A 14,786-nucleotide genomic window follows, 5' to 3' on the forward strand; every position below is an offset into this window, starting at 1 on the left:
AGGCACCACTTAACTGTTGAAAAGTTTCAGCTAGGAGTATTTAGACATTAGGTATTTAGTGAGTCTTACCACCATCCTAATGTGTCTTTGAAGGGAAGGTATCTGATATTTGGCCTTTGACCAGCACTTATATTTTGCTTACTTTGCACCAAGCAGTGTTCCTAAGCATATATTAACTTAATCTTCAATACAGCTCTATGAGTCTAACACCCACATTACACCATAAATGAGGAAGTTGAGAAATTAAAGTGACTTGCCCAAGTCACAAAGCCAGTAGGAATCCAGTCAGTATGTCTCTGCCAACATTTTCTCAGAAATGCTGTATTTGTATTATGATAACTTTGTTCTCAAATGCTGAGCACCTGTTTTCTCTTTGTAGCTAGTGTAAAAGTTTGCCACACTGGGGATGCCTGGGTGTCTCGGTTAAGCGTCTGCCTTTAGCTCAGGTCATCATCCCAGAGTCCTGGAATCGAGTCCCACGTCAGCTTCCTTGCTTAGTGTCTCTTTCTCACAAATAAATAAAATCTTTAAGGAAAAAAAGAAGTTTGCCATCCTGTTGGAAAGATTCCTGTGTTCCGATCCTAAGACATTTGTCCAGATAAAGGAATCTTCCTCCTGCCATAGGCTATTTGTTTCCCTGTCCAGATTTCGATCCACTTCCTTGGTTTTTCTGTTTGGATACAGTTCCTGGAAACATTTCTCTGTTGTTAAATGCAAAGTAGCTTCCACGGTGCTGCTTCTCTTTTCTTTCACACTGCCTCTTTCCTCCTTCCTTCCAGAGTCAATGCCTGTGTGGATGTAGTGCTCTCAGGAGTAAAGCTCTTGCAGGCACTTGGCCGGAATCCTGGGAATGGAAAAGATCACACTATTCTGCATTCAAGGAATGATCTGGAAGAAGCTTTTGTTCACTTCATGGGGAAGGGAGCCGCAGCTGAGCGCTTCTTCAGCGATAAGGAAGCTTTCCATGACATTGCCCAGATTGCATCAGAGCTACCCGGAGCCCAGGTCTGTTTGGTTCACCAGCAGTAAATTAAGATAAGGTGGGGAAAGATAGCTTTTTGTATAAGGTTCCTAGAAGCAACCAAGTAACTTTTCCTCAGTCTCTCTGGAGGGTGATTGTTAGGAATCCAGTTCTGTAGTATTATCCCTTTCTGTCAAACTGTATATCTGAACTTTTCATTAACTCCACTATTTCTAGTCAGTTCAATTCAGCCAACATTTAGGAAGCATAGTTACCAAAATTTTGGTCCTAGTTTATCTATCAGATTCCTCTTTTTTCATATTACCCAAGTTGAAGGTAGTAAAGATGCGCACTCTTGTTTGTGGCTGATAATGTGGAATAATCATAATATGGCTGAGTCCTTCCTGAGCAGGAGAACAAGGCCAAACACACAGAGCGCTAGTTGTAGCTTATGCATGGGCAAGGGAGTGCTGGATCCTCACCTCTGCTCTGGTGGCCCAGAGCCAGGTTCCTTACCTCAGCAATACTGATGCTTTGGGTTGGATAATCCTTTGTGGTAGGGGCTGTCCTGCATAGGTGAGATGTTCAGCAGCATCTCTCGCATCTACCAACTGGATGACAGACAGTAGCACTCTCTTCCTTCCCTAGCTGTGATAGTTAAAAAGGTCACGCTCAGTTGTTCCCAGGCTGGGGAGAAGAGGAAAGCAACATCACATTGGTTGAGAAGCACTGGTCTAGATCAGTCGTTCTCAGACCTAAAACACAGAATCACTTGTGGGGGGCGGTAATGAAACAGATTCCTGGTCCTTACTCCCAGAGTTTCTGATTCAGTAGATGTAGGATGGGACTCAAGAACTTACTTCCCTACTGGGAAGTTTCCTGGGTGCATTGATGCTCTTGTTCTGAGGACCTTGTTTTGAGAACCCCTGGTCTACAGGATAGGACCTGTCAGACCTAGGAGTCCCCAAGCCCACATGGTGATCATAAATAAAGCCTTAGGGCCCACATGGTTCTGATACTTTTTTTAAGGTTCACATGGAGTTAGAGGCAGTGCTGGGCCTAGAGATCCCAGGCCCTTAACCCCAGCATACCTGCAGCTACACGTGCCCTCACACCTCTTGAGACTGAATTTTGATTGTTTATTTCAGTGTCTGTCTACCCCCCACTCCCCCAGTTCCTCCTACTCACCTAAAATCTTGCCTTGGCTAGTCACATCAGTCTAGATGTGGTTCTTGCTAGGGGAGCTCCTTAATGCCATTTTTAATTGGTACTTTTCATGGGCCATTCTTTATGACCACTTTTATTTTGAGAACTTTCAAGGTTTTAAAGTTCTTTTTGCTTTTGAAGCTTCCCATTTGAACATTAAAGTGGGCATGGGCGTTACCCAGCCAAGTTTGTAAAGCAGACAGCAAGCTGTTAAAATGTCGGCTGCAGTCATTTTTATAGCTGAGCTCACTAGTGAGATTCTGATCTTTTATGAAAGTATCTCAGTAGTTCTGACATGATGACAAGTCTGCTGCTAAAAGTCTTTATTATCATTGTATTTGAACCACTAATTCAATTTCTATTCCCTTCTGCCTTGATCCTGCCTTTTGTTTCATGATGCAAAAAAAAAAAAAAGTTTTTTCTATAAAGATAGCTTTTTGATTGTCCAAGTTACTTCTTAAAAGTATGAGATCTGGGGGCACCTGGGTGGCTCAGTGGGTTAAAACCTCTGCCTTCGGCTCGGGTCATGATCTCCGGGTCCTGGGATCCAGCCCCGCATCAGGCTCTCTGCTCAGCAGGGAGCCTGCTTCCTCCTCTCTCTCTCTGCCTGCCTCTCTGCCTACTTGTGATCTCTGTCAAATAAATAAATAAAATCTTAAAAAAAAAAAAAAAAAGTATGAGATCTAAAATGCTCTCCTTACCTTCCATGAGGGCAACACTTCATTTGATGTCTTTTCAAACTCCCTTAAACTATAAGCAGATTGATAAAACAGTAGTTAATAACTATTACATGAAAAATCTAAAATTCACTTCATAAAATCTTAATATTTTCCCCCAAGATTTTTAGTAAATTCATCTGGCCATAATAGTCAAATAAAAATTCATGCTAAAATGTAAAAGACCAAATTTTAGCCTGTATCTCACAGAAAGCTTTAAATTTACCTACAGGAAGCAGTTATTGTTTACCTGAATCTGGAGATTGGTCAACAGGAAGCTTAGGATGAAAGTGGTGTCTAGAATCTAGAATTGAATTGTTTAGTCTGTGCCTCTGCCTGTGGTCGAGGGCTAGAAGGTGAGATAGTAGCATTCCATCTGAGCAAGAGTATTGATTAGGCTTCTCAGTTTTCCTAATGGAGCATCAGCCTTATCCTATTTGTCAGGTGTCCAAAGCATGTGGATCCATCCTTAGTCAGCAACGTGGAATACCAGCCTTGAGTCATCCGCCTCTCCAGCACCATGTCTGCAGCTGAAAGGAGTGGTGTTTAGGAGACATAGTTCTACATTAGGATCCATTACCCTTAGACTTGCTCCTAGGAAAGCCTTTTTATTTTCTAACACATCTTTCTTGAAATTTAGCAACAAACATTCACTGAGCACTTACTGTAGTAAGAAGAGAGCCAGTCCTGCCTTGAGGGAGCTAGTCATGTACCCAGATGACAGTAGCCCAGGTGGACAAGGGCTTTAGTGGAGTTCGAGTATAGGGATAGCAAGGGATCTCTAATACTATCTGGGAGGGCGGCTGTGGAGGCTGAGTTGGCAGTGGGGAAAGAGGGACAGCAGGCATGGCAGAAGAGGTGCGTGCAGGTGGTTCTTGAGAAGGAAGTGGAGATTTCCCATTGCATGAGAAGGCCTGGGCATCCGGGAGAGAGGAATAGCGTGTGCTAAAAGAACAAAGACGGAGGAAGACAGGCTCAGAGAGCTGTAGGCATGGTGTGGGAGGGAAGCACAGGAGAGGAGGGTAGAAAAGAAAGGCCTGTGTGCCTCACTTACAAGTTGAGTTTAGTTCATTGTAGTATCTATTGAATGATTTTAGGAGAGAGTAACACAGTCATACACCCATTTCAGTAGGACTGTGGCACAGAAGATAAGATCTGTCCACATTTTTCATGTTTTCTTTATCTCTTCTAGCTTCCTGAAAGCTCAAGGCCAGATCTGATCTACAGTTAAGGCAGTTACACTAATTTTCATGGTTAACATATTTGGGTTTTTTTAGCCTTTGTTTATAATTCATTGCCTGTGAACCTAGGAGGTTAATAATTTTATTAATATCTCATCTGTGTGTTATTGTTGTAAAGTAGCCTCAAAATTTTGGGGGGGGGAAGGACTATAAATTTAACAAATTAAAAAAATTACTAAGCTTGGGTAACATAGGTTGCTAAAATACTGTCTAATAACTTTGAAACTGTCTTACAGCACTATGTAGGAGGAAATGCAGCTTTAATTGGACAGAAATTTGCAGCCAACTCAGATTTAAAGGTAGGTCAAATTCCATGATTAAAATCTGTATCTTTCACTAGTATTTGAATAATTTGGGGAGCAAGAATAAATATTCATCTTATGGACCACCTAGTATGTGCCAGGCCCTAGGTCTCTTGTTAGGAGGCAGTACGATATTAGTGGGACAGTAGTAATAGCTAGTGCTTCCTCAGTGCTTACTGTGTGAGAACAGTGCTTTGCATAGACAAGCTCTGTTAGTCCGACCCACATCTGAGGCCAGTTGGTGCTGTGGTTGGTATTGTAATTGTCTTGCTTTCCATATGAAGCTTGAGGCATAAAGAGTGTCATAGCTAATCAGAAATGGAGCTTTTCTAACCTAGAACCTTAGCCCCCATATTCTTAAATATTGTATCACATGACAGTTGAGAGGATTTGGGCTGTGGAATCAGTACCTAGGACTAGGGAACACACTGAAGAGAGAAAAACATAGTTGGCTGTATTGATGATCCTGGATCCAGAGTGTTGGGAAATGAAGGCCTTTAGATGGAGGTCGATAGGGGAGGGTATCTTCAGGTCTTAAACCATTTGTTTTAAACAGAATTAAAAATTACTGCTATATTCAAAATAACATTGTGAGTAGGAAGGTTCTCTGCTATGAGTTGAATAGGGAGAGGCCAGCAAGGAGGTTTTTGCTCTTGCAGTATTGTAAAATGATTAAGATTTGAATTTGAGCAGCCAGAAGGGGAGAAACAGATGTGTCTAAAGCCTACTAAAAATGGACTCACTTGAGGGGTGCCTGGGTGGCTCAGTCGGCTGAGTGTCTGACTTTAGACTTCTGCTCAGGTCATGATATCAGGGTCATGGGATGGAGCCCCATGTTGGGCTCCATGTTGGGTATGGAGCCTGCTTGAGATTTTTTCCCCTCTCCCTCTGCCCTGCTCCCACCGTGTACTTGTGTTTGCGTGCGTGCTCTCAAAAAAAAAGAAAAAAATGAATTAAGATAGAATCACTTGATGCTAGACCATACATGAGGACAAAGAAGATAGACTTGACAAAGATGATTCCAGAGTAAACAAACTTGAGAAGTGCAGAATAGATGTGGCTACTGATGACAGTGGGGAATCATGAGTAGTCCTCAAGTTTGTGGGACCTGGCCTGAAAATAGAAATGTAGGTCAGGGGCACAGAATCAAAACCCCAGAGATACCCAGAAATACAGATAATCAGCTATTTGAGGAGGAAAAATGCATATGGAACCACATTGTACACCAAGAGATAGATGTGGAGAGCACATTGAAGTGTGAGCAGTGGCATTTTAATAAGAATTAAAGTTCTTATAAAACATTAGGATTGGAAATACAGATTTTTTTTGTAGCCACTGTCTTTAAGGTACTAATTAACTCCCAAATAGAGATTGGAAGTTCTAGGACTGACTTTCAGAAATACCACCAGTTGACAGAAGAGAAGACCAGTTATAAGCTCGTTAGAGGCAGGCTCTTCCCATCAGAATCCTGGTCCCCAAAAGGCATTCTCATGACCCTGAGAAGTAATTCTGGCCTCTGAGAGGACAACACCCCAAAAGTTCTGGGTGAATACAGGATTGACCTTTCAATATCGACCTCTTCAGAGGCCAGCATTTGCTCTTGGTTTCTGGAAAAGCCAGGCCTAGGACCAGTCCAATTGGAAGACATCCTGGTAAAGTAAGTCTGGCTTCGGTGGGAGATTGAGAAAAGAAAAGGGATTTTCGACACAGCCCTCATAACAGTCTGAAGAAGTAAGGTATTAAGACCCTTCTGAGCATGAGAAAAGAGGTTAAGTAATGAGCTCCAGGACACCTAGCCTGGAATTAACTGAGCCAGGATTCAAACTCTGGCTCTCCATGACCTTAATTACTCTGTACTAATCTCTCAGATTTAGTTTAACCTGCTGAAATGCTTCTCAACAAAGTGATCGTCTGAGATCAACCAGAGGTTAATCTAGGTATTTTCCAGGGTTAGGTATTTTCCAAAGGTAATAATAAAAATAATAGTTAACGCTTACATAGTTCTTATTATATGTCAGCCACTGTTTTTAGTGCTTTGTATATATATGAATTCATTTAACTTTATGATGCCCTGTAAGAGAAGTCTTATTATTATCCTCACTTTGTAGACAAGAAAAATGAGGCATGAAGAAGTTGTAACTGTTCAAGGTCGCACACCCAGTAAGGGGTGGAGCTGGGATTTGAACCCAGGTATTACAGCTCCAGAGTTCGCACTCTTTTTTTTTTTTTAAGATTTTATTTATTTGCCAGAGAGAGAGAGAGAGAGAGTACACACAAGCAGGCAGAGAGGCAGACAGAGGCAGCGAGAGAAGCAGGCTCCCTGCCGAGCAAGGAGCCCGATGCAGGACTCTATCCCAGGACCCTGGGATCATGCCTCTAACCGAAGGCAGTGGCTTAACCAACTGAGCCACCCAGGCATCCCCAGAATTCACATTCTTAATGGCCATGCTGTATTGTGTCTCAGAAGCAGACCTTGGTGAGTATAGCAAAGGCAAATTTAGTGGAATGGTAGAATGGAAACCGTGCAGGGGTAGAGAGGGCCTTTAGAAAATGTATTTATGTTGTTTAGCCAAGAATTAGAAATAGGTACTGTATTTCGTCAAATACTGTTTTGTATCTTTTGACATGATTGAATGGTTTTTGCTTTTCAGTTTGATATGTGGTAATCACATTGGTTTCCAGGTATTAAACCAACCTGGATCCTTAAGATAAACCTCACCTGGTTCGGATATATTTTCATATTGATGGATTCAGTTTACAAAATTTTGCTTTAAAAATTTGCATCAGGCACCTGGGTGGTTCAGTTGGTTAGGCAACTGCCTTTGGCTCAGGTCATGATCCTGGAGTCCCGGGATCGAGGCTCGCATTGGGCTCACAACTCCTCGTGGAGCTCTCCCTCTCTCAAAGAAATAAATAAAATCTAAAAAAAATTAAAATTGGCATCAATTTCTATGAGGTCTGTACTTCCCTTGTATGTCTGCCTGGTTTTGGTATTGGGGTAATACTGACCTTATAGAATGAGTTGGGAACTGAGCCTGGGTGGCTCAGTTGTTAAATGTCTGCCTTCAGCTCAGGTCACAGTTCCAGCATCCTGGGATCAAGCCCCATATCAGGCTCCCTACTCAGTGGGGAGCCTGCTTCTTCCTCTCTAGCTCCCCCGTGCTTGTGTTCCCTCTCTAGCTATCTCTCTCAGTCATAAACAAAAATCTTTAACCAAAAAAAAAAAAAAGAGAGTTGAGAAATATTTCCTTAATTGTTTGTAGAATTCACCAGTGAAACCCTTTAGGCCTGGAGTTTTTGATGTGGAAAGGTTTTTAACAACAAATGTGATTTCTTTAATAGATATGGAGAAATTCAGATTTTTGTTTCAAGGAACTTCAAGGAATTTGTCCATATCCTCTAATTTGGTGAATTTATTGACATAAAATTAATTGTTATATTCTCTTATCCTTTTAAGATCTATAGAATCTATAGTGGTATCTCCTGTTCTTGATATTGGTAACTTATGTTGTCTTTTTTTTCTGGGAAGTTCATCCTTTTCTTGAAGTACAGTTGACACAGAATATTACTTTTAGGTGTACAACATAGTAATTTGATATTTACATATGTTACAAAATGCCATGATAAGTATAATTATTATCTGTCATCATACAAAGGTATTATATTGTCTACTATATTTCCTATGCTCCCCATCCCTATGACTTATTTTTTTTTTAAGATTTTATTTATTTATTTGACAAAGAGATAGCATAAGTAGGCAGAGCGGCAGGCAGAGGGAGAGGGAGAAGCAGGCTCTCTGCTGAGCGGGGAGCCTGATGTGGGACTCGATCCCAGGACCTTGGGATCATGACCTGAGCTGAAGGCAGCTGCTTAACTGACTGAGCCACCTAGGCGCCCCTCTATGACTTTTTTTTTTTTTTTAAGATTTTATTTATTTGTTTGACAGAGAGATCACAAGTAGAGATCACAAGTAGGCAGGCAGAGAGAGAAGGCGGGGGGGAGGGGGAGCAGGCTCCCTGCTGAGCAGAGAGCCCGACGCGGGGCTCCATCCCAGGACCCTGAGACCACGACCCAAGCCGAAGGCAGAGGCTTTAACCCACTGAGCCACCCAGGCGCCCCCCCTCTATGACTTATTTTTAAGTGGAAGTTTGTACCCTATTCCCTTTATCTATGTTTGCCCATCCCTCTACCACCTTTCCCTCAGGCAGCCATGAGTTCATTCTGTGTATTTAGGAATTTCGTTTTGTTTGTTCTTATGTTTTGTTTTTCAGATTCCACATTGAAGTAAAATCAAATTCACTTAGCAGAATATCCTGTAGGCCCATCCATGATGTTTTAGATGGCAAGGTTTCATTCTTTTTTATGGTTGAGTAATATTGCATTGTATATATATACCACATCTTCTTTAACCATTCATCTGTCGGGGATTTTTTTTTTTTTAAGATTTTATTTATTTATTTGACAGAGAAATCACAAGTAGGCAGACAGGCAGGCAGAGAGAGTGGGGAGGAAGCAGGCTCCCTGCTGAGCAGAGAGCCCGATACAGGGCTGGATCCCAGGACCCTGAGATCATGACCCGAGCCGAAGGCAGAGGCTTTAACCCACTGAGCCACCCAGGCGCCTGTCGAGGATATTTAGACTGCTTCCATATCTTGGCTAAAGTAAATAATGCTGCAGTGAACATAGGGGTAGGTTGGTTTGTTTGTTTTTTAAGTAGGCTCCTCCATTCCTAGCACGGAGCCCAACACAGGGCTTGAACTCATGACCCTGAGATCAAGACCTGAACTGAAATCAAGAGTTGGATACTTAACCAACTGAGCCAACCCAGGCATCCCATAACTATGTCTTTTAGAATTAGTGTTTTCATTTTCTTTGGTAAATACCCAGGAGTAGATGTGCTAGATCATACAGTATTTGTATTTTTAATTTTTTGAAGAATCTCTGTACTGTTTGCCAGAGTGGTTGCACCAGACTGTTACATTCCTGTCAGTGGTGCACAGTGGTTCCTTTATCCTCAACATCTGTTGTTTATCTTTTTGATACTGGCCATTCTGAAAGGCATGAGGTTATCTCTCATTGTGGTTTTGATTGGTGTTGCATTTCCCTGATGATGAGTGATGTTGAGCATCTTTCAGTGTGTCTGTTGGGCATCTGTATGTCTTCTTTGGAAAAATGTCTCTTCCAGTCCTCTACCCATTTTTTTAAAAGTCAGATTTTTTTTGGTGTAAGATAGATGAGTTTCTCACATATTTTCATTATTAACCCTTGATTCAGATACTTCATTTGGAGATACCTCCCATTCATTGGGTTGTCTTTTCATTCTGTTGATGCTTTCTTTTGCTATGCAAAACTTTTTTTTTTTAAATTTTTTATTTCTTTTCAACGTAACAGTATTCATTGTTTTTTTTTGTTTTTTTTAAAGATTTTATTTATTTGACAGGCAGAGATTACAAGTAGGCAGAGAGGCAGGCAGAGAGAGAGAGGAGGAAGCAGGCTCTCTGCTGGGCAGAGAGCCCGACGCGGGGCTCGATCCCAGGACCCTGGGATCATGACCGGAGCCGAAGGCAGAGGCTTTAACCCACTGAGCCACCCAGGCGCCCCGTATTCATTGTTTTTTCACCACACCCAGTGCTCCATGAAATCCGTGCCCTCCCTAATACCCACCACCTGGTTCCCCCAACCTCCCACCCCCTGCCTCTTCAAAACCCTCAGGTTGTTTTTCAGAGTCCACAGTCTCTCATGGTTCACCTCCCCTTCCAATTTCCCTCAACTCCCTTCTCCTCTCCATCTCCCCTTGTCCTCCATGTTATTTGTTATGCTCCACAAATAAGTGAAACCATATGATACTTGGCTCTCTCAACTTTTTAAAGGTTTTTAAAAAAATTTATTTATTTGACAGAGATCACAAGTAGGCGGGGGGGGGGGGGGTGCGGGGGCAGGCTTCCCGCTGAGCAGAGAGTCCTATGTGAGGCTCCATCCCAGGACCCTGAGATCATGACCTGAGCCGAAGGCAGAGGCTTTAACCTACTGAGCCACCCAGGCGCCCCAATGCAAAACTTTTTCGATTCATGTAGTCCCACTTGTTTATTTTTGCTTTTGTTGCCCTTGACTGAGGAGGCAAATCAAAAAAATACTGCTAAGACTGATATCCAAGAACTTATTGTCTGTTTTAGGAATTTTATGGTTTCAGAACTTAGATTTAGAAGACTTAAATGTAACCCATTTTGAGTTTCCTTTTGGATATGATGGAAGAAAGTGGCCCAGTTCCATTCTTTTGCAGGTAGATGTCCAGTTCTCTCAACTAATTTATTGAAGAAACTGTCTTTTCTCCATTGTATATTCTTGCCTCCTTTGTCATTGATTGGCCATATAAGCATGGGTTTATTTCTGGGCTTTCTATTTTGTTCCATTGATCTTTTATGCCAGTACCATACTGTTTCAATTACTATAGTACTGTGTAATGTAGCCTGAAATCTGGTAGTGTGAGCCTCCAGCTTTGTTATTCTTTCTTGAGATTGCTTTAGCTATTCAGGGTCTTTTCTGATACCATATAAATTATAGTATTATTTGTTCTTAGTTCTGTGAAAACATGTTATTGGTACTTCAGTAGGGATCTCACTGAATCTGTAGATTGCTTTGGGTAGTATGGACATTTTAACGATATTAATTTTTGCAGTCCGAGAGCTTGGTATATCTTTGCATTTATTTGTGTCGTCTTTGATTTCTTTCATCAACTGTCTTATGGTTTTCAGAGTACAGGTTCTTCACCTCCTTGGTTAAATTGATTCCTAGACATTTTATTCTTTTTAATGATTCACTTTTTTCTTTTTTAACTTTTTTTTAAACATTTTTTAACATTTTATTTATCTATTTATTGTGAGAGAGAGAGAAAGAGCACAAGCAGGGGGAGTAGCAGGCAGAGGGAGAAGTAGGCTCCCCCCTGAGCAGGAAGCCTGATGTAGGACTCAGCTCAATCCCAGGACCTGAGCCAAAGCCAGAGGCTTAACCAGCTGAGCCACCCAGGTATCCTAACATTTTATTCTTTTTTTTTTTATTTTTAAAAATTTTTTATAAACATATAATGTATTTTTATCCCCAGGGTACAGGTCTGTGAATCACCAGGTTTACACACTTCACAGCACTCACCATAGCACATACCCTCCCCAGTGTCGGTAACCCCACCACCCTCCCCTGACCCCCCTCCCCCCAGCAACCCTCAGTTTGTTTTGTGAGATTCAGAGTCTCTTATGGTTTGTCTCCCTCCCGATCCCATCTTGTTTCATTTATTCTTCTCCTACCCCCCTAACCTCCCATGTTGCATCTCCACTTCCTCATATCAAGGAGATCATATGATAGTTGTCTTTCTCCAATTGACTTATTTCACTAAGCATGATACCCTCTAGTTCCATCCACATCGTCTCAAATGGCAAGATTTCATTTCTTTTGATGGCTGCATAGTATTCCATTGTATGTATATACCACATCTTCTTTATCCATTCATCTGTTGATGGACATCTAGGTTCTTTCCATGGTTTGGCTATTGTGGACATTGCTGCTCTAAATATTCGGGTGCACGTACCCCTTCGGATCACTATGTTTGTATCTTTAGGGTATATACCCAGTAGTGCAATTGCTGGGTCATAGGGTAGCTCTATTTTCAGCTTTTTGAGGAACTTCCACGCTGTTTTCCAGAGTAGTTGCATTCCCATCAACAGTGTAGGAGGGTTCCCCTTTCTCCGCATCCTCGCCAGCATGTGTCATTTCCTCACTTGTTAATTTTAGTCATTCTGACTGATGTGAGGTGGTATCTCATTGTGGTTTTGATTTGTATTTCCCTGATGCTGAGTGATGTGGAGCATTTTTTCATGTGTCTATTGGCCATCTGGATGTCTTCTTTGCAGAAATGTCTGTTCATGTCCTTTGCCCATTTCTTGATTGAATTATTTGTTCTTTGGGTGTTGAGTTTGCTGACCCCTTTATAGATTTTGGATACTAGCCCTTTGTCCGATATGTCGTTTGCAAATATTTTCTCCCATTCTGTCAGTTGTCTTTTGGTTTTGTTGACTGTTTCCTTTGCTGTGCAAAAACTTTTGATCTTGATGAAGTCCCAATAGTTCATTTTTGCCCTTGCTTCTGTTGCCTTTGGCGATGTTCCTAGGAAGAAGTTGCTGCAGTTGAGGTCAAAGAGGTTGCTGCCTGCATTCTCCTCAAGGATTTTGATGGATTCCTTTCTCACATTGAGGTCCTTCATCCATTTTGAGTCTATTTTCGTGTGTGGTATAAGGAAATGGTCCAATTTCATTTTTCTGCATGTGGCTGTCCAATTTTCCCAGCACCATTTGTTGAAGAGGCTGTCTTTTTTCCATTGGACATTCCTTCCTGCTGTGTCGAAGATTAGTTGACCATAGAGTTAAGGGTCTTTTTCTGGGCTCTATTCTGTTCCATTGATATATGTGTCTGTTTTTGTGCCAGTACCATACTGTCTTGATGATGACAGCTTTGTAATAGAGCTGGAATTGTGATGCCATCAACTTTGGCTTTCTTATTCAATATTCCTTTGACTATTTGAGGTCTTTTCTGATTCCATATAAATTTTAGGATTATTTGTTCCATTTCTTTGAAAAAAATGGATGGGATTTTGATAGGAATTGCATTAAATGTGTAGATTGCTTTAGGTAACATAGACATTTTCAGAGTATTTGTTCTTCCAATCCATGAGCATGGAACATTTTCCATTTCTTTGTGTCTTCCTCAATTTCTTTCATGAGTACTTTATAGTTTTATAGTTTTATATAGTTTTTTATTTAGTTTTATATAGTTTTATAAAACTATAAATATTTATATAAATATAAATATAGTTTTATACTTCATAGTTTTATAGTTTTCTGAGTATAGATTCTTTGTTTGCCTCTTTGGTTAGGTTTATTCCTAGGTATCTTATGGTATCTTACGGTTTTGGGTGCAATTGTAAATGGGATTGACTCCTTAATTTCTCTTTCTTCTGTTTTGTTGTTGGTGTATAGAAATGCAACTGATTTCTGTACATTGATTTTATATCCTGACACTTTACTGAATTCCTGTACAAGTTCTACCAGTTTTGGAGTGGAGCCTTTTGGGTTTCCACATATAGTATCATATCATCTGCAAAGAGTGATAGTTTGACTTCTTCTTTGCCGATTTAGATGCCTTTAATTTCTTTTTGTTGTCTGATTGCTGAGGCTAAGACTTCTAGTACTATGTTGAATAGCAGTGGTGATAACGGACATCCCTGCCATGTTCCTGACCTTAGAAAAAGCTTTCAGTTTTTCTCCATTGAGAATGATATCTGCAGCGGGTTTTTCATAAATGGCTTTGATAATATTGAGGTATGTGCCCTCTATCCCTACACTTTGAAGAGTTTTAATCAGGAAGGGATGTTGTACTTTGTCAAATGCTTTTTCAACATCTATTGAGAGTATCATATGGTTCTTGTTCTTTCTTTTATTAATCTATTGTATCACATTGATTGATTTGCGGATGTTGAACCAACCTTGCAGACCTGGAATAAATCCCACTTGGTCGTGGTGAATAATCCTTTTAATGTACTATTGGGTCCTATTGGCTAGTATTTTGGTGAGAATTTTCCCATCTGTTTTCATCAAGGATATTGGTCTGTAATTCTCTTTTTTGATGGGATCCTTGTCTGGTTTTGGGATCAAGGTAATGCTGGCCTCATAAAATGAGTTTGGAAGTTTTCCTTCCATTTCTATTTTTTGGAACAGTTTCAGGAGAATAGGAATTAGTTCTTATTTAAATGTTTGGTAGAATTCCCCTGGGAAGCCGTCTGGCCCTGGGCTTTTGTTTGTTTGGAGATTTTTGATGACTGTTTCAATCTCCTTACTGGTTATGGGTCTGTTCAGGTTATCTATTTCTTCCTGGTTCAGTTGTGTTAGTTTATATGTCTCTAGGAATGTATCTATTTCTTCCAGATTGTCGAATTTGTTGGTGTAGAGTTGCTCATAGTATGTTCTTAAAATTCTTTGTATTTCTTTGCTGTTGGTTTTGATCTCTCCTCTTTCATTTATAATTTTATTTATTTGGGTCCTTTCTCTTTTCTTTTTGATAAGTCTGGTCAGGGATTTATCAATCTTATTAATTCTTTCAAAGAACCAGTTCCTGGTTTCATTGATTTGTTCTGTTGTTTTTTTAGTTTCTATTTCATTGATTTCTGCTCTGATCTTTATTTTTTCTCTTCTCCTGCTGGGTTTAGGCGTTCTTTGTTGTTCTTTCTCCAGCTCCTTTAGCTGTAGGGTTAGGTTGTGTATTTGAGACCTTTTTTGTTTCTTGAGAAAGGCTTATATCGCTATATATTTTCCTCTCA

At 40.7% G+C, this 14,786-nt stretch overlaps 1 protein-coding gene across 3 annotated transcripts in view; it reads left to right on the forward strand.

Annotated features, from left to right (window-relative positions):
• Window positions 1-14,786, forward strand: part of ADPGK (ADP dependent glucokinase) — a 41,434-nt gene that overhangs the window by 6,119 nt on the left and 20,529 nt on the right. For all 3 annotated transcript variants that reach the window (XM_080808738.1, XM_080808739.1, XM_080808740.1), the window contains exons 2-3: window positions 780-1,005; window positions 4,361-4,423. In XM_080808738.1, coding sequence (XP_080664864.1) covers window positions 780-1,005; window positions 4,361-4,423 — 289 coding nt within the window. The remainder of the gene's footprint in view (window positions 1-779; window positions 1,006-4,360; window positions 4,424-14,786) is intronic.

This window comes from Martes martes (assembly GCF_963455335.1).
Source record: "Martes martes genome assembly, chromosome: 7".
In the NCBI taxonomy this organism is placed as follows: Eukaryota; Metazoa; Chordata; class Mammalia; order Carnivora; family Mustelidae; genus Martes; species Martes martes.